Source organism: Centropristis striata, chromosome 15, assembly GCF_030273125.1.
Source record: "Centropristis striata isolate RG_2023a ecotype Rhode Island chromosome 15, C.striata_1.0, whole genome shotgun sequence".
In the NCBI taxonomy this organism is placed as follows: Eukaryota; Metazoa; Chordata; class Actinopteri; order Perciformes; family Serranidae; genus Centropristis; species Centropristis striata.
The window spans coordinates 14,121,995-14,142,212 of NC_081531.1; the positions used below are offsets into that span (position 1 = coordinate 14,121,995).

Sequence of the window (20,218 nt, forward strand, 5' to 3'; positions counted from 1 at the left end):
ACTTCTGTCTGTTAGGAAGCCAGTGTGTGTGTTAGTATGTGTGTGTGTGTGTGTGTGTGCTCCTCCCAGTTGATGAATTGACAAACAACAAGGCTGCTGCCTACGTTGTTCCCGGTCATTCTTGATATCAGCTCAGATAACCAAGAGCAGAGGGCACAATAAAAAAAAAAGCATACAGCCTTTTTTCATTTCTTTTTTTCTCTCTGTATAAAAAGCGTAACTGCGAAGTGCACGCACAGGAGCAGGTTGCCATGGAAAAATCCATTCACCGCTCATGTATTTCTCATCTTGCCCTCTCGCCACACAGTAGCTCTTTGTACAGCAGAGGGAAAATATTCCCACTATTGGAAAAAAATAGTTGTTCCCTTCCTTTCCTGTTTTTTTTCCATCCAGCTGTGACATATTTGTCACTGAAGAAGTACGCTTTACACATCACCAACACATATTTGTTTACTTTGTCAATAAGATGCATTTGTTTAGTCAAGCGTCAGGGCGATACACAGATCTGACATCTCAGAGCTTTAAAAAGCCAAGAAATCTTGTTAGAAGTAGCTCTGGGATGTAAATTCAATAAAAAACAATGACATTTAGACATCGAAGATGTCTGGAGATGTGGACACACATATGGTCCATGGTGCTTAAAATAAATGGCGAGCTGCAGCAGGGTTTGCATATCAAAGAAACATCTAAGCGCCTCAAGAGTATGAGTCATTTCTACTGCTGTTTTAGTTTTGAGTTTTAGTGAGAAGGAACATTTTCTTTCAGTTTGTTTCAAAGAGTACCAGCATTGAAACAGACTCGGAGGCTGCATCTCATAGGGTCAAAGCCTGCTCATGTGCTTCATTTTCAGGACTCAACACTAACTTTTGAAGTGGATAAAGCAACAGTTGCTGAAACTGATATAGTAATATAGTTGCCATTTTTTCCTTACTATGCAGTTATATGACAGCTCAGTAATGAAAATGAAACCTAAAATAATAAAAGCTTTTGTACAGTAACCTCGGAAAAATATTTATAGTTTGTCTGCTGCTTAATATACAGTTGTTGGTGGCATTAATCTTGTGAATGGTGGCTCTGCAGGATGTGCTACCCTGAACCAGTGAACTTGATGTGTCACTTATTGAAGTGAATGCTGCTCATGCTTTGTAGTATAATTTTCCATCTAGTTCAGAAAGGCCAGGATGCTTTGCCTACCTAGACTTCACAAATTCTGTTTCTTATTCAGGTTTATCTGTTTCTATGTCAGCTGAATCATTTTGCAGATTGATTTGTGATGTTGACAGGTTAGTCAAAGTTAGCCGACAGTCAAACATTCTAACGTGCTCCGCCATCGTCTCTAAAACAGATGCTTGTGTTCATGTGAGTAAATGCAGCAACACGTGCAGCGTTATCTGGTTCTGGCAGTATTTAAATAGCACTAATGCAACACATTTTTTCTAAATGATTCCTTTCAGGGTGCACATTTTGCTGTTTGTTGATCCCCATTTTTGTATGTTGTGACCACTGGTTGCAACCAAAAGCCAAGAAATGGTTAGCAATTTCTCAAAACAGTTGCCAAATGTCAACCAAGTTGAGCCCTGCTTACTGAGATGATAATGTCACTGCAGCTTGACAGATGACTGACGTCGCACACTGGAAACTTTCCACCATTTAATTAAAGAGACATGATATAATCCTATAAATCACTTGTACTTCTTCTCAATCACTTTAAAAACCAATCACAGGGACGACCAGCAACACTTTCACCACAAGTGTGGACACACATCTATGTTGCTTGTTCTCACAGCGTTGGATGACGTGACTTGTGTTTGTCAGTACATGAGTTGACACACATATTACTAATTTCTCTGAAAGTTGGATGACACACAGTACACTGTAAAAAACGATATACAATAGCTACTCAATAACATTGAGGCAACAGATTGCACATAATATTATTAATTAAATCTAACTACGTTACAAGTTGAGTTAATTACTTAACAGGAAGTGCCTGTCAATTAAAAAAGGACTAATTCTATTATGTTGGGTTCATTCAAAATTCTCATAATTTAGAATTACATACACATAAAGATTATATTTAATGTGGTCAAAATAAGTAGATTCTATCTCAAACATTTTATGTTAAAGTTACTTAAACAACTGCCTCAAAATCAAGGACGCATTTATATTTAATACATTTGATCAAATATATTAAGTAAAATGAAATGACTACAGAATAATTTATTACAGTGTATCTACAGTGTCCATTTTACACAATTAAATCTCTACTGTCCTTCAGAAAAGTAATTCTTAATGATACTGGTATGTAAAAGATATATTGTGATTATCAGGTTCTTCAGTACGCCTCCAGCCTTGAGGGATAACATCAGCGTCAGAAGGTGCATGTTAGTCGTGATTGGGTTAAAACAATGAGGTCATGGCTCCTTCCTTGTCTTATCAGGCAGGGCTGGTGTGCTGATATCATTGTAAGGATATGCTTGTGTTAATAATTAATCTTCCTTTCTGCTCTCACGGCTGTTCTTTGGCCTCCCTTAAAGTACATATGACACTTCAAGATCACTTTAACTACCATTCTCCACTTTACTGCCTTTTGTTTTGTCTGTGGGCATGGACTTGTAATTTACTGTGGAACTAAATGCTTTTTTCCATGGAGGAATATTTAAATGTGGATTGCTTGTGCAGCTTCACACGTTAATTGTTTTGATTAACACATTTTTATATGCTGTATAAATAAAGTGGCCTGCCCTGACTTGTTTAGATTATATTAACACCACTTTTTTTGCCATTTGCAGTATAGGGTGACTCATATGACAGCTGTTAATAGTATACTATAGGATCTGCTGTATATGTAAAGTGATTATTATCATCGTCACACGTCACATTGTGTGTAATATACAAGTAATGAAAACATATGAATCTATGTGCTGATTTTACATACCAAGTTTATATACACAGTGCTTTTTTATTATTTTAAATAAAATGAAGATAAATATAATTCCAATATTTATGGTCCAGGTACACTTCCAACATAAAATACAAGCAAAAAATTGTTACAACATTATACACATTTCATTAGGGCTGCACTAGCAATTATGAAATTATTAAAGGCATTGGAGGTAATGATCATTTTCAAATTATTCTCTTTTCCTTGAAAAAATTATTAAAGGATCATGTTGTGATGCTTTGTGATGATCTCTGTTTTTTTGCAGTGTAGTGTGAATCCAATGCATATCATATGGTTGGTTGGTTGGTAATTGGTGTACAATTACCAACCAACTTTGAAATTTCTTTGAAATTATTCGCCAGAAAATTTCCACTATGTGGCCCCTCTCACTAAAACACAAATCTGCTTTAAACGAGTATGTGTAATCATTTGAATTGCTCTCTCCTGTTGTGTGGATTTATAACGAAAAAATGTTGAAATAAGTGAGAAGTACAACTCTTAAAGTACTTTATAATCCACTATATTCTTGGTTTGTTTAGAAGTGAAATACATTTGGAGCCTGTTGACTTTAAATAAACCATGCAAGGTTTATGGTCTTTACGTACACAGAACAGATTAATTACAGACATTTATGTAAGGTGGACTGGATGGCGATAAAAGGTGTGAATTGAAGTCTGACTAGTCCTATGAAATTGCTTTCTGCAAAATGCATGCTGGGATAATGTAGGATATAAACAGCAAGATATTGCACCTCAGTTTAACCCTTTCTCGCTCACTGTCCTAAGCTATATTTCTAATTGTATGAAGTATGCATAGTGAAACGAGTGCTTTCCTCAGGAAAGCGAAAAAGTGTGTTATGTTCTTCCTTCATGTTTTTTAAACATGGTTAAGGAGGGAACTTTCCTGATGTTGAAGTTAAAATGCAACACCTGCCTGAAAGTACATAGAGTAAGCAAGCAAGCTGTTTACATGGTTTTAGAAGACAGATTACTAATAAACAGCTCCTGTGTATTCCTATGCACTTTGGATGAGTGTGTATTAATTTCATGTTTACCTGATGGGGTAACTGCAGTGGCATCATGCAGGAAATGAGCTTGAGCCAATGTGCTATGATGTGACCCAAAGGATCCTCGGCTTGTGTGTGTGAAATGTGTAATATGTTATTACAGTGGGGTCTGTTTTTGTCCTGCAGGGAGACATAGAGAAAGGATTGGAGATGAAGAAACTGGTGCTGTCCGGTTTCTTGGCCAGTGAGGAGATCTACATTAACCAGCTGGAGGCCCTGCTACTGGTAAGACACACACACACACACAGTGCAAGAAACACATTATTTAGAAAAGGTGTGTGTAAATATTACAACTGAATTAAAGATACTTTTAACACTGATAGAAATTCACTTGCTTTTTGGGGGAAATCCACATGTTAAGCTCATGTAGTCAGTTGCATGCATGCTGCAGTGAGTTGCTGCAGGCCTCTGTGAACTGTCAGAACACTCTTAGTGGTTAATGGTCATACTGAAAAAAAGGACCACAGTCACAGCAGCTTCCTACAACACTTACTGATCGTGCTTCCCCATGCTTAACCAATACACTATGTCATATCCTGCCGCTCAGCCACATGCTGCACTTTGGCCGACAGCAGTCAGTTTTACATCACGTGCAGCTATAAGCTACGCTGTTAAATTGTTATAGATAGCTGCACAGCAGTTAAAGTACAAAAACCTCCACCACTTTAAAAGAAGATGTAGTTAGTAAACAAAAAAAGTTGCAGAAATCTCGTCTGTCTCTCAGTTCCTTTTCTTTTGAAACCGTCAGGAACCACACAACAAGTCATTACACTATTATACACTGACCAAACGATACTGTGTTCCTGTCCTTCTCCACTTCCTCACAGATTTTCTGAAACACTGTGTGATCACACCTTCTTGTATTTTTATATCTAGCAGCTACTTGAGCAACAAAAGTTGCTCAAGTAGCTCATGTTGGATTGGGTTCTGGTAACCCCCATGTTAACTCTCAGTGTTACAGATGATGGCTGTTAATTTGACAATATAAAAGTAGACTGATGTCAAGTCAAGTCTGTTTTATTTATATAGCCCAAAATCACAAATCACAGATTTACCTCAAAGGGTTTTACAGACTGTACATGCTATGACACCCTCTGTCCTTAGACCCTCACAGCAGCCAGGGAAAAATTCCTCAAAAAACCCTTTTAACAGGAAAAAGAAGAAGAAACCTCAGGGAGAGCGACAGAGGAGGGATCCATCTCCCAGGACGGACAGATCTGCAATAGATGTCGTTGTACAGGGCAGATCAACAGAGTAGAATAGAGTAGATAGAGGTTGAAGAGGGAGAGGGAGGAAGGAAAGAGAGAGATGGTTGAGAGGGAGACAGAGAGGAGCAGGAGTTCTGGGAGGAGACAGCAGCAGGTGCAAGTACTCTGGGAAAATACAAGATTGTGTCATGTATTATTGGGACATCAGAGAGAGAGAAGAAAAGAGGGACCCGGTGTATCGTGTCCCCCGACACATTGGGCCTATAGCGGCATAGCTAGGGGCTGGTCCAAGGCAGGCCCGGGCTAGGGCCGGTCTCAGACAGCCCTAACTCTAGGCTTTGTCAAAGAGGAAAGTTTTAAGTTTACTCTAAAGTTAGAAGATTGTGCCTGCCTCTTAAACTGAGACTGGGAGATGATTCCACAGGAGAGGAGCTTGATAACTGAAGGCTTTGGCTCCCGATCTAGTTTTAAGGACTTTCTGAACCACACGTAACCTAGAGTTTTGGGAGCGTACTGCTCTAGAAGGGTAATATATTAATATCTGACAGCCAGCAGTTGCTTTGATCTTTTGCTATCACAGCAAATTGCAGTCTGGTGTTGAGTCCATTGTGTTTAGTTTGTTCAGACACCTAACAAGCCTCCCCACTGTGCTTTAAAGACACTGAGAAGAATTTTAATTATTCTCGCATACCAAATACTCTAAATACCCTTTAATTAAATAAACAAATCATATAGAACAAGTTGGCTTTTTGCTTTGGATTCCTTCAAACTCAACCCTAATACACATAGCTTATTCTTAATAACTATTTGGATATTGACTTCCTTATGTTAAACGACAGCAGTAAACTGACTGTTTGTAAATGCATTTAAAAAGTATAATTTTTAACTACTCATCAAATGTCACACTATGTGTATTTTTGTGGCAGCCTGAACTGATGATCGCTGCTCATCTTCACGCTTTGCCGTCATACAACCACTGCAATCAGTGGAGACTGACTCATTTTCAACCTCAGATAATTTTAGTTTCCATGACGTGGAAGGATGACGTTGTTTCAGGGTCCCCCTCTACCATGTCCACTCTACACATATCTATGATAAACTGAGTTGGCATGCAATCTGACTGGTCAGAAAACTGCACTGCGAAGAAGAGAGTCACCCAGTTGCAGCAGAGAGGCTAAAATTACATGCTTATCACTGGGTGACGCATAGCAACATCAGAAACTTTTTTTTTTCAGGCACTAGCCCAATTAGGCCACTGACTGGCTAATTAATTGCCCAAAATTGTACTTACTATCAAAGTCTTAGCTCTTAAATTAGACACAACCCAGTTTATGGAAACTTTATGCCATAGTAGAATGGTTTATATAATCAAGTAAAAACACACTTTATGAAGAATACGAAGAAGAAACATCAAGTTTAGGTTTGATGTCTTTCTTTACAGTTTCAACCTTTGAAAAAGATACTTATATGGTTCGTGTCTGTTGTCCCTGTCTCTGATTATCCAGCCCATGCGTCCTCTGAAAGCCACAGCCACGACCTCGCAGCCCGTCCTCACCATCCAGCAAGTAGAGACCATCTTCTACAAAATCCAGGACATTTTTGAGATCCACAAGGAGTTCTACGACGCCCTCTTACCCAACATCCAGCAGTGGGACGAGAAGGTCACCGTGGGACATTTGTTCCAGAAGCTGGTGAGTCTTGACGTGGGCACAGAAACTACAGTGTGTGGGTCTTTTGTTCCCGTCTCCATCATTTGCTGTGTACATGTAAATGAGTGTTCGAGGGATTGTCAGACTCTATTTGTGTTCTGTGAATCACTCGTCTAAATTACACTCTGTGTGCGTAAGTGGCTGAGTGTGAGTGTGAGTGTGTGTGTGTGTGTGTGTGTGTGTGTGTGTGTGTGCGGTGTATGTGTGTGTGTGTGTGCTCCCCAGTGTCTGTGGTCAGAGTGCATTAGCAGAAATGTTGCAGCCTCCGATCTATAACACCGTCATATTTGCGCTGGATTATGTTGCTTGAACAGGCACGGTCAGTACATAATGTAACAACATCATTATGCTATGTGTGTGTGTGTGGATGTATCTGTGTATAGAATTATCAAGGCTGCAGAAGTCAGCGTGTCTCACATCATTACATTGTCAGATTTGCAGTGGATAATGCAATTTGAACAAGGCTTCTCGGCACATAACATACTGAAAGAGTGTGTGCATATACAGTGTGTGTGTCTCTTTTAGATACTCATTACATTTGATTGGCATACTGTAGACCGGCTGATGCAACATGCTGTAATAGAGACTTTAAGATGAGATGTAACAAACTGGACATCTAGTAGGAAAAATAGATCCACGGAATAATTTACATGTGCCCATTCAGTGTGTAAAATCCACAGGCAGTCATCAGTAAAAACTGCTATTTGTCCTTTGGTACTGAGAGCAGCATAGTGTAGCTGGTTCAGATTGAAGTAAATAAACCCTGGCAGACTGCGTTCTGTGAGTTCACCCTAAATTACGTCCCACTGTGGGCGGGTGGTAAGGAGAATATTGTGGTTTATAATTTTCTTGGACTGGAAACTAGACAGACAAACAAACTCTATTTAGCAAAGTGGCAGTGAACTGCTGTAAGACTCTTCTACCTGACAGTAACAACAGGGTTCTGCTTTACAGTCAGGAGCCTCACAGAGAAGATACAGAACAAAATCTAGATTCTACTTTGATTTTTATTATGCTCATGTTCAGTATTAGAGCCATTACCAAGGTTCATTTTCATTGTTCAAATTATATTTTGCCATCCTGCTGTTCAGAGTGTTATTAATATGACTTTTACGGCTTCATTTTGCGATAGGATTTTTAAAAGATAATGGAAAATAAATTCTTTATTGCTTTCGCTACCATCATATCACTGAAGCAATACATATCAAGTGTCGTTTTTAATTTAGTAATTAATCAGCAGACTGAAAAACATAGCCTATTATCGTAAATTTAAACAGAAAACTCCTTTCAACTTCCCTGACACTGATAGGCTTATGAGAGTCGTATATGCATTTCTGCGATTAAATGTTACAATAATAACCAGATAAATGTGATTAACTGATATGGGAGCAGCGATTAAGTATGTCACGTATTCAGCTAGCGCCATGTGTTTGGATCTTAGGAGATGTAATTTATTCTCGCTAATGAGCTGTGAGTTAATCAGATGTTCCATTATGTGAGATCCTGTAGTGTTTTGCCAAGTCATCGTCTAGATCACAAGAGTAAGTGTCATGCCAGCTCAGACAATAAACTCAGAACCAAGACTTCTATTTTAGTCTTTAAAAAGAAATAAGTTACTGTGTGAAGTTGTTAAATTTTTCTGGCTCCACAGATCTGTGATTGTTTGTTTCTGTGAGCTGGCAGCTTTGATTTTGAAACTGTCACAGATTAAAATGGAGAGTTCATGTCTGTGAAATGGACAATATTTGCAGATCTGACCTTATTATAAACTTGCAGCTTGAGACCATTATTTCTGGACAAAATCAAGCTGCCCAATTGTTAGCTATCATAACGTTGAATGTAAAGGTACATTTACATGGATCTCTTCTGTTCAATCACACCCCAGTAACTCTGTTACAGATTCTAACCAGCCTTTTGGTTTGGCAGCTTAAACAGCCAAGTAAATTTCATGTCATCATTAAGAGGAACTTGACGAGGATGTCTGACTTATTCTGATATGAACCGAGCTGTCTGCCACGTCTTTCGCTTTTGGTTTCAGGTACATGTTGATCTCTAAAAAAACATGCGAGCCAGGGTTATTATTAGTTTTAGATACCTGCTATGACTCAAATATTACAACTTTCAGTGTATGCAGTGAACATTTGAGGAAGCAGATTAAATATACTAAAGGTGAAGGTGCACATGTTTGGTCAAGGTTTAAAACAAGCTAAGCTAGCTAGCTGTTGTTGAGTCTAGTTGCACAAACAACTGAATCTATAATGACTAGCTCCTGCAGATCGTCCAGTACTTTACTCATACTATACAGTACAGGCCAAAAGTTTGGACACACCTTCTCATTCAATGCGTTTTTCTTTATTTTCATGACTATTTACATTGTAGATTCATCAAAACTATGAATGAACACATATGGAATTAGGTACTTAACAAAAAAAGTGTGAAATAACTGAAAACATGTCTTGTATTTTAGATTCCTCAAAGTAGCCACCCTTTGCTTACTAGAAAGAAAGACATGTTTTCAGTTATTTCACACTTTTTTTTTGTTAAGTACATAATTCCACATGTGTTCATTAATAGTTTTGATGAATTTACAATGTCAATAGTCATGAAAATAAAGGAAACGCATTGAATGAGAAGGTGTGTCCAAACTTTTGGCCTGTACTGTATGTGTTTACAACAAGACAGTTAGATGACCTAAAGAGACTTATGTTTGATGGCTCCACACACAAACTGTGCCAAACTATAGTGGCAAAACATTTTTTTTACCAGTCACAGCACCACAGAAAATAAACTTGTCTCTTTATGTTGCACTGTGCAGTATGTGCTTAAAAGCAGCAAAAGCTAATTATGGATATTAAACCGCCAGCGAGCCGTCAGATAATCACAGCCTCATGAAACTTTACAACTACAAACTAGAGACCTAGAGCATTCAGAGGATGTGCAGCTTTCCTAAGTATATTGACAATAATGGGGTTTCTCAGCAGTTTGAACAACAGAAGTACTCGTCATCCAATTGCTGAACATACAGAAATCTCCAAAATGACAGCTTGAAATTAAAGTTTTTTATCCAAAATTACAGCATGGATTTTTCTATGTTATTCCAAAGGTCTTGGCATATTAATGTCATATTCTGGAGGTTTTTAAAAAAAAAAACATTTTTGTTATCCATTCTCAATATGACTAAAATTGCATAGTTCAGCACCAAATGTGTGTAACAAAAATTGCAGCAACTTATGGGACATAGTTGAACATGGAAATGGACTTCAAATGTGCACATATTTATGTTATGAACCCTTATACACCTTAATTGGTTTAAACAATGAATTTCATTTTGATTAGATCTCAATTTTTGTTAGATATTTTTTGAGTACAACAACTTGATACACAGTGCTGAGCTGTATCTTAAATTAATCTTCAGGGTCACAGCTCTCAGTTGAAATCCACTACTTCTATGCAGCATTTATTGTTGTCCTGCTACCTCCCCCTAAACATCCACCGCCCACAACCCCCAATTCTTAAATCTAACTGGTGAATATTTTTTTGGAACCTACTGAAATGTGACTACAGCACAGGTGTTGAAAACGACAAGTTAGCATTAAATATTTAGTCAGATCCTTAATCTAGCCTTCTTTGTTGTGATATTTTCCCTTACATGATCGCATTTCTGTTAATTTTAGAATGTTTCCTACATCAATAAAAATCTTGTGTGTGTTACCAACTCGAGAAGATTGATTGGCAGGTGCTACATGAGCTGATAATTTAGTAGCAGTGAAAAATTAACAGAGCTCTCATATAGGATGAAGTACTTTCTCTCGTCCCCCCTCCCCTCTGAGGACCCCAGGAGTCGCACCACCAAGTGACACCTATTAGTGTAGTCATCAGCTCCCATCTGTGCTGCGTGTATGTGCGTACATGAGCATGTCACATGGCAGCTAAACATTTAGTCAGAGTGGCAGTGTGAGAGTACAGATGGCACTGTAATTAGCCGGTCTACTCCCTACTGCTCTTTGTCAGCAGCATGGAGGCCACTGAAGCAACACAGAAGGACAGAGTTAAGAGAAAACTGACAGACAGGGGATAAAAGCCAGCCACAATTCCACATTTTCTCACCTTATTCTGACAAGAAAAGGGCTCAGCTGCAGCCTGTGACTGCCAGGAATGCATTTGACCGGCCAAATTATCAAAGTCCCCGGAGGCATTCCAGAGACTTTGATAATTTGGTAAATAGGAAGGGTTTAATCGTGCTGCGGTCAGGCTCTGAAGGCTTATAGGCTTATAAAAACTTAAATTTTTAAACCAATTTCTGAAAACATGTATCCATCTTTTGACACCAACTGTAATCCATAATTATGTTATTTTGTTAAATGGATTACTCCTTCTCCATGATAACCTGATAAGGGTGTGGCTCTTTTCACTGAATATATCAACAGCTATTTGCTGGAGTGCCATGAAACTTTAGACTTTGAAGCACATTTCAACTTGATGCTTTGACTCTTAGTATTAGAGTTGCTCCGTCTATGTGTTGTTAATGCCCACTTAAGCTATAGTCTTGTTCATCCATGTCTTAACTTCTGCTTTTCAGTCTTGTTAGTCTTTTTTTAGATTATTGTATCTAAAATTCTGAGAAGAGGATGTCAGAAAGTTGCACGATGTTTACTGATTTTGGGTTTATTTATAACTTATGCTTTGGCAATACAGAGACGCTATTCGTTGCACCATTTGAGTGAGTGCTGTGGGGAAATCTCCCTCAATACTACTTTGATTGTACTCTGCAGTCGTAATTCACATGACGTGCAAGACCGACTGAAGTTTGAGTTTTACACATCAGGGGAACAATGCAGTTTGGCAACATGAGGAACTGTGGCTCACTGTAGACAACAGAGTGCTGCACATACTGTATTTGACTGTGTGATTGATCATTCTGGGATTTAAACGCTGCAAGTCAGGTAGCTGTAGACAAGCATGTTCTGAATACAGATATCGCTAATTGCTTAGCATTCATTATTCTGATGCCAGCTGAATACAAGTTGGCTGCATTCAGTCTTTCACTATGTAATAGGGATGGGAATAATTAATTGATGATTGATTAATGGTCATTAAGAATTTTAGGAATTTTGAATCAATCTTTGTATTTTTTAATTTGATCTATGACTGCATATCAGTACTCACTGAACTGAAACACAGCCGAGCGTTTAGTTCTGCGGCCGTTCGTGCGGCCAATAAACTGAGAACTAAGTTGGATAAAGCTACAGTTTGCAATTTGAAAGCTGCAATAACTATTATAAAACACACAGAATAAAAGAAAATTAATTTGAGCAATACTAGCTTACTGTATCAAACATTGCTAGCATGAATTACTAGGTTTCATTTTATACAAAACTTGTTTTTGAAGTATCACCTCACTTGAGTTAGTTTAAAGATCGACAGGAAGTCTCTTTTCGTCCTTTCAAAATAAAAGCGTCCGTTATCAAAACAGGCTTCGGCATAGTACTATATATATATCTTTTATTTTGCCCATGTATGCATGTGTATATAAATACTGGAGTGTGTGTTTAAACATAATGATTAATCGATTAATTGATCGTTAACATTATAGATAATAAATTTGGCAGGTTTCTGCGCTACTATGTAACCATTATAATATCATATAAATGATTGCGCTGTTTCTCTTTGGTTCCTTTTCCTTTTACTGATGCAGAAGATATTGTTAGAAACATGCTTTGGCTTGCTGGGCCCTGCTGTCAAATATGTCAGTGGAGATATAAGTTTTGACATTCATTTTTATCCACTAGAAAGTGTCTATTTCTGGTGAAGACTCTAATACTGTACCCTCACTCTTTGTTCCTTTCCACACTCCCTCTTCCTTTCTCTCTTCATCTTCCCACCTCCACTCTCAAACGCAAGCTGTTGTTTTCCTACATGCCACTTTGACCTGTGAACTTGTTGTTTGAAGAGTGGGCGGTGATGCTCGGCGTGTTGCTCAAAGTCCTGCGTTGCAGTGACGGATGAGGCTGGACAAATTTCATACTGTGTCCATAGCGTGTCAGAGCAACATGATGAACTGATGAAAATACCACGATCACATCATTTCCCTTGATTTGTACTTTCCAACCGAGCTGCCAAGTCAAAAATCTATCTTTGGAATATGATCACATGTGGTGCTTTCTCTTGTCCATCCACGGTTTTGGTTTGACATGAGGAAATAAATCCAATGATTGTGTCAGAATCGTGCTGAGATTACTATATCACAAAATTACTCACTATAATCTGTTTCTATGAAGAATATATTGATTTACAACCTTCTTTAACCCTTTATCGGGTGAAGAACTATTTTTTGGTAACTTCAGTGGATATCAAAATGGGGCCCCCATGTCTCTGTGTGAGGTAGAACCACATGGATTTCTTCCAGCTAATCAGCAAAGATCAGGCTACGTCACAGATGGTGACACCATGACATCTGACCAATCAATATGATAATAATATTATAATAAAAAAATCTGCAGGAAACAGTCTTACAAACAGTTATTCTTCAATGACTTGTATGGGGAGAACTTGACTATGACGCCATATTAGGGCCAAATATGAATTAAAATACAAGTCCGAGGGGGGGTTTGTATTTCGAGAAAAAAGTTGCACATTTACAAGATTAAAGTGGCAAATCTACATGAAAAAAAGTTGCAGATATAAGAGATTTAAAGTGGCAAACCTGTGTGAAAAAAGTCGCAGATTTATGAGAAAAAAGATGAGAAAAAAAACTTTTTTTCTCGCAGCTTTGCCACTTTAAATCTCATAAATCTGCAAAAACAATTCTCATAGATTTGCCACATGTTGCTACTTAACTTTTTTCTCAAAATATTACTCCCCTTCCCTGGGTCCGTATGTTTTTTGACACATTCTGGCAGTATGTAATATCCTCCAATATTCTCTAGGGTTGAAATTTGGAATTTGCAAGTATTTCAATGAGTGCCCTATTAAGGGTTAAGTGTCATATGAGGCCGGGTGGTCCCTTTCTTGCACCCAACTCTGCACACTCTAAGAGGAAGTGGAAGGAGGAGGAAATGAAAATAGGAGGAAGGAAGGTTTAAAGACAAAAGTAACAAGTCTTACTCATTCACTCTATTCAGCTGAATCCAATCTCAGTGCTTTAATAGGGTGCAGTCAGCTCTTCAGCCCCGCCATTCAAGCATAGCTGTAGCAGGATGCATATTCATGCACTGCTGGTCTACGGCTTGTGTTACAATGCACATACAGTGCAGCGGAGAGGGGCTGTTAATGAAAGGGGCAAGGAAAGAGAAAGTAAATCTGTTTCAATCAGGAGGACTGCACAGGGACACCAGTGGAGTGGCATTGTGTGTTGTTACCTGTATGCATTGACGATATTGTGTGTGTGAGAGAGAGACTGCAGTCTCTCTTTGCTTTTTGCTTTTTCAAACCCAAATTCAGGCAAAAATCTGATGGGAATAGAAAGTAATTAATCTGGCAGAGCTGTGTATGAATTTTTAAAAAATAATCTTGTGACAGTATGTATTTTAGTAAGTAAGTGATATTTGAAGGTTAATGCAAGTCGTAGTCACTTGACTGTATTTTGGTGAATGTAAGTGGTAAATGGACTGCTCTTGTGTAGCTCTTTTCTAGTCTTTGAACCACACAAAGTGCTTTAACACTACAGACGGCGCTCATTCACCCATTCACAGACAGCCTGCTACCATCAGGAATTCCTTCATCCACTGATAAACGCAGCATCAGGAGCAATTTTGGGTTCAGTATCTTGCCCAAGGATACCTCGACAGGCTGCAGCGGTCAAGGATCGAACCAAGACCACTTCCGCACACAGCCACAGCTGGTAGAGCTGAGTTGGGTCCCTCACATCAAATTAAAGCTGGGTATTGTGTAAAAAGGACAATACCTGTACCAATTTCAGTATCCTTAAACCAATACCAGTGGAGTACTTCATTGGATACCTTTTGTTTCTTCTTCCATCAATACTCTGTACCACTATGCCACTGTCATTGTCTGACACCAGCTTGCTTCTCCTGAACCTTAACGCCTCTCATTCTCTCTTTATCAACAGGCAAGCCAGTTGGGAGTATACAAGGCCTTTGTGGACAACTACAAGGTGGCGTTAGAGACGGCAGAGAAATGCAGCCAGGCTAACGGCCAGTTCCAGAAGATATCTGAGGTGAGTTCAGGCTCCAAACATGATTTGGTCTCAGGAGTTTTAAACAATCAAGTTAATCCTCCTCAGTTAAGTAAAGGAGAAAACAAAGGAAGATGGACCGACAGCGCAGAGGGGAAGCAAGGCTGGTTGAAACATCCTCTTTTTGACAGGAAGCAACAGCGTTTATGGGAAATGTTGACATATTTTGAGGAACACTTGCTTAAAAAACAATTAACAGATATATGTATTAATGTATGACATACTTAGCATATCTGAGCAATGCAATTGACAATAGAAGGTTTGGACTACTTTAGGCATACATATAGCAGGTGGATGTATTGAGTGTGTAAATGTGATGTGTGTGTGTGTGTGTGTGTGGGGGGGGGGGTGTTCTCGGGTGCTAGAATCCTTCTGATTGCTTTGAAGGTGTTATGGATGTTAATTAACAAGACATCTGAGTTATAACCCTGATGAATCCAAACCCACTCTCACTACCTTGTTTCTGGCTGTACATCTAAAACCAACGATTCTGTTGGTACATGAACTGTAACTTGACCAAAAATATGGAGGCAAAGGATTTGCTACAGTCATGGAAATATTATGAGGATCTCAGAATACCTGACCACCTTAATAACTATCTGCTCTCATGTTAAATGCTATGCAGATGGTCACATTTAATTTCAAAATATAAAACTGTCCATTTCCTGTTGTGAGCATCTACCATCCTGGTGGGACACAAGCATTATACAAGTTTCACAGATTGCTGCATGAACTCAGATTTACTCATTTTTACTGTAATTGTGGTCATTTGTGGTCAAGAGTACACAACTCAAGCTTAAATTAAAGGGGTATTAATCAAAACCTCAAAGATCCCATCTTGTAAAAAGTGATTTTTTTCATGACTTTTTGATTGTAAAGCAGGTCTAAGAGCGATATAAAACATGTTAAAGAATCAAAACACCCAGACATGCACACAGCCCATATTCAAAAACGGTGCATTTAAACGAGCCATCAGGACTTCCCTAATGTTGGGATGTCACAATTATACTATATGTAGGTAGAAAGTGCTGCAACAGACAGTCATCCCCTGGCTGCAATGGCCAATCAGAGCAGTCTTTTTTGGGTGGTGGGACAGGTGCTAAAACGAAGCGTTTCATACACACAGTATGAGAAAATAATATATTTTTGAAACTTTAAAGCATGTAAATATATTCTTGTAAAGAAACCCAAAATACAAGCATGAACCTGAAAATTAACATACTATGTCTCCTTTGATTAATATGATTTCACACCGGTGCTGTAGAGGTGGTTGTAAATATAACTTAATGTGAGGTACAGTTGTGATTGTTGCATGGCACAGCCTCCTTCGGCTGTTTCAGACTGCTGCACTGACCCGATACTTCTTCATTAGTTCTATCAGCCTCAGCCAAGCAAGTGAAGGAGAGAGCTGTGTGTGTGGGAGCAAGAGTTTGGTTGTGTGTGTTTAATTAATTAAATTGATCGTTCCACTCTTCTGTTTGTTTCAGAACCTCAAAGTAAAAGGTCCTAAGGACTCCAAAGATTCTACCACAACTGTTACAATGGAGGGTAAGTGTGTGTGTGTGTTCACGCGCGTATGCGTTCTTGTCTATTTGTGTCTATATGTGAGTGTGTGAACGTCTGTCTAGACTAGCTTGCTGCTTTAAGACTCTAGTCCTGCCCCTTCTACTTGTGTATGCAGTGGCGGGCTTTGGGAGGCAAACTGGCACATGTGTGAACACACACACACACACACACACACACACACACACACACACACACGCACTCCGTTCTCTGTCTCTCCCTCCCTCCCTCTCTCTCTCTCTCTCTCTCTCTCTCTCTCTCTCTCTCTCTCTCTCTCTCTCTCTCTCTCTCTCTCTCTCTCTCTGTCCTCCCTGCCTGAGAAAGGAGCCAGTGAGCAGGAGAACAGAGTGAGGAGATGATGAAGGATATGGAGGTGCTTCTGGTTCTCAGGCTGTGTTGTAACTGCACATACGGTAACGACTGCATGATATGAGCTGCCGTGGTTTGATCAGGGGGAACTTGGAGTGTTGTTTTTCTTTTTTTTTCCTGTCATTTTCTTTGAGCCAGGATGTCACCGTCGTTGATTCTACTGTAGACTGGTAGTATACCGTGATTGCTGTGAAGTTTGGACACTTAATAATAAGCTAACAGACTGTTTTGAGGGTATTTTGAGCTTTATGAAGTGATGGTCATGATGCACAATTTGCCTTTTTCTGTATATTCATGTGCTGTGCGCATGTCAGAGGTGGTATAATCAGTTTCTTTTGAAGCATTGTAGCTTTTGTGTGGTTGCTCAGTGATGATCCTGTGGAATATGCAGCTCACAGAGACTGGCAGACTGCAGTTGTCTTTTAACATATAGAATATACAGGAGGACAGCAGATTTTTGTGTGAGCGCCAGAGACTGCTGTACCCAGACTGCTCCTATACAGAGAATATATATCGCTAGTGGATCGGAAGTCTGAGTGAGTGAATAAGTGTGTGTGTTAGGGAGCTGGTACATGCCTGTACTCTGCTGGTGACTGGCAAACTTAAGCTCACAGCGAGAAATGGCACCGGGGGTAGACCTCCTGCTGCAGGGGAAACAATTGAATGTTGTGCACTATCACAATCATGCTTTGTCAGGCTGCGAGAGGGTGGGTGAGTGTTTATGTGTGTCAATTTTTTAGTGGCATGTACCTGTGAAGTGTGTGTTAATTTATGCACCATAAATGAGGAGACGTGGTTGTTCTAATCACATTACTTTCTCATCTTTCCTGCTGAGACTGCACTATATACTTTACAAAACTGCAATATGATTGGTCTGCTAGACCATAGGTTACCATGCTGGTTAAGTAGCATGAAGTGTGTCATATTCCCTCAACAATTAGTGTTTGTCAGCACCCAGAGGCACTTGCTTCGATTACTTTTTGTATTGCGATTCTTTAATTACCTGGCGAAGTATCGAGGGATTTCTCTCGCTTCCTCTTTTCTTTTCCCTCCATATTTCTTCTATCATGCTTTCTTTCTATGTGCCTTTCTTTCCTGTACTCAGCCATCGATCCTTCTCGCTTCACACAAGATTTACCTGGACCCCGGCCAAAAAAACTGACATGTACTTTTGTGTATTTTCTTCATTGAAATGAGCCAATTTGTCAGACTTGTTTACATACAGTACATCACAGTTTCATCTGCCTGCCACCTCCTAATGAACTGATTCAAACTGCAACACAGGTACTAAATCAAACAAGCGTCTGACATCCTGTTTTGCATGTAAATAGAAACTCTTGCTCTGCAAACATTTTTTCAGTATTTTCCTAATCCGTATACGGTTTGCCCTCTCCCTGTCCGTGATTCTGCCTCTGTCCTCGTCGTCCTCCGTCACCGCTCATGCCTAACATCGGCGGCGGAACGTCTTGCCAAATAAAGCTGGCAGTCCCCGTGTCCTAGCTGTAGACCCTTGCAGAGTGTGTGTTTAAAGACTGGTCTATACCCTTCTTAGCAAAGATGAACTATCAGTCCGTCAGCCAAGTCGTCAAGGCGACCTTGAGAGCAGGACCAATCAGAGGCACCTCACTGAGGCAGGTCATCGACTTCCAATAATCCCCCTCTGTCTCTCTGTCTCTCTTTCTTTTTCTGTTTCCCTTTCTCTCTCTGTCTCCTCATCCTTTCTTGTCCTGAATCTTGACTGGACTTTGAACTTTGCTGCAAAAGTTGTTATGGAGCTTTTCCGGCCAGGCTGAAATATCTAAACAACTATTGTTGTTTGATTGATTGCTGTGAGATTTTGTGCAGAAATTCAGACAAAATCAGAGGATATTCTCTGTCATTCTAGTGGAAGAAAAAAATCTGCTTAGCCAGCCTGCGTGGCCATAATGTCATTATAACAGGAGGTTTACCCTAACGGTAACGGACGTGCTGTTTGGTTGTGAAGCAGGGCCACTTTAGATTCCCGTCCCTTAACATGCTGGTGAACATGGTCATTATTATCCCAGTACCAGCCCTAGTACAGCTTGACCTAAGGTGCAGTAGAATTTCAGACATGCATCACAAAGTAGGACATAAATAATCAATACAGTGATGTGCTGACTTACACAACAAGCTTACATTCTCACAACTGCTGTGCTTTACTAACAACTGAAACTTTAGTGGTACCCCAAGGTAACCTAAAGTCACAGAAACTTTCAGTACTTGAGCTGAATACAAACCTGCCACACACTTAATTAGAGGTGTGTGCAGCCCTTGTACTCAGCGCAGGTCATGTAGTAAATCCTCCAGGAGGCTGAGGTATCGGTTCAGTGAACCAGGATCATTGAAGAAGGCCGCATTATTAATGACCAGAGGCTGGAGAAACTTCAAAGAGCATCAGCAAGCCTCCTCTAGAACATTCTCTTTGGTCTTATACAGTAGCTGAGTGTATGTGTGTGAGTGAGTGTGTATGTATATTTGAGCATATGAGGGTGCGTAGAGTTTAATATGACAAGCCCTATCAGTAGATCTGAACATGTTCCCTGTAGGTTTATGCTCTCGCCTTTTCATTTCTTTTATTTGAAGGAGGAGGCGAGAGGAAAGGAGGGTGAAAACTTAAAAGTGAGCATAGAGAGGGAGAGAAGAAGAGCGATAACATGTCTGTACGACTGTACACTTGATGGGGGCAATGTTGAATGGTTTAAATAGATAAGTGTAACATTGGAGGGGAAGTGTAGCCCTGTTTCTACCTCTCTGTGGGAGCAGAGCACCGTCTGTCTGGGACGACCTGCCCTGCATACAGAAGGCACATCACTTCTCTCTGTTTCACTTGGCTGGCTTTTCCTCCCTTTCAGTTTTTAAAATTCAGTGGCTGTACTCTGCTGGTGACTGGCAAACTTAAGCTCACAGCGAGAAATGGCACCGGGGGTAGACCTCCTGCTGCAGGGGAAACAATTGAATGTTGTGCACTATCACAATCATGCTTTGTCAGGCTGCGAGAGGGTGGGTGAGTGTTTATGTGTGTCAATTTTTTAGTGGCATGTACCTGTGAAGTGTGTGTTAATTTATGCACCGTAAATGAGGAGACGTGGTGGTTCTAATCACATTACTTTCTCATCTTTCCTGCTGAGACTGCACTATATCCTT

At 39.7% G+C, this 20,218-nt stretch overlaps 1 protein-coding gene across 4 annotated transcripts in view; it reads left to right on the forward strand.

Moving 5' to 3' along the window:
• abr (ABR activator of RhoGEF and GTPase) overlaps positions 1-20,218 on the forward strand; it is a 142,300-nt gene that overhangs the window by 57,329 nt on the left and 64,753 nt on the right. For all 4 annotated transcript variants that reach the window (XM_059351030.1, XM_059351031.1, XM_059351032.1 and 1 more), the window contains exons 3-6: positions 4,137-4,235; positions 6,724-6,909; positions 14,996-15,103; positions 16,609-16,669. In XM_059351030.1, coding sequence (XP_059207013.1) covers positions 4,137-4,235; positions 6,724-6,909; positions 14,996-15,103; positions 16,609-16,669 — 454 coding nt within the window. The remainder of the gene's footprint in view (positions 1-4,136; positions 4,236-6,723; positions 6,910-14,995; positions 15,104-16,608; positions 16,670-20,218) is intronic.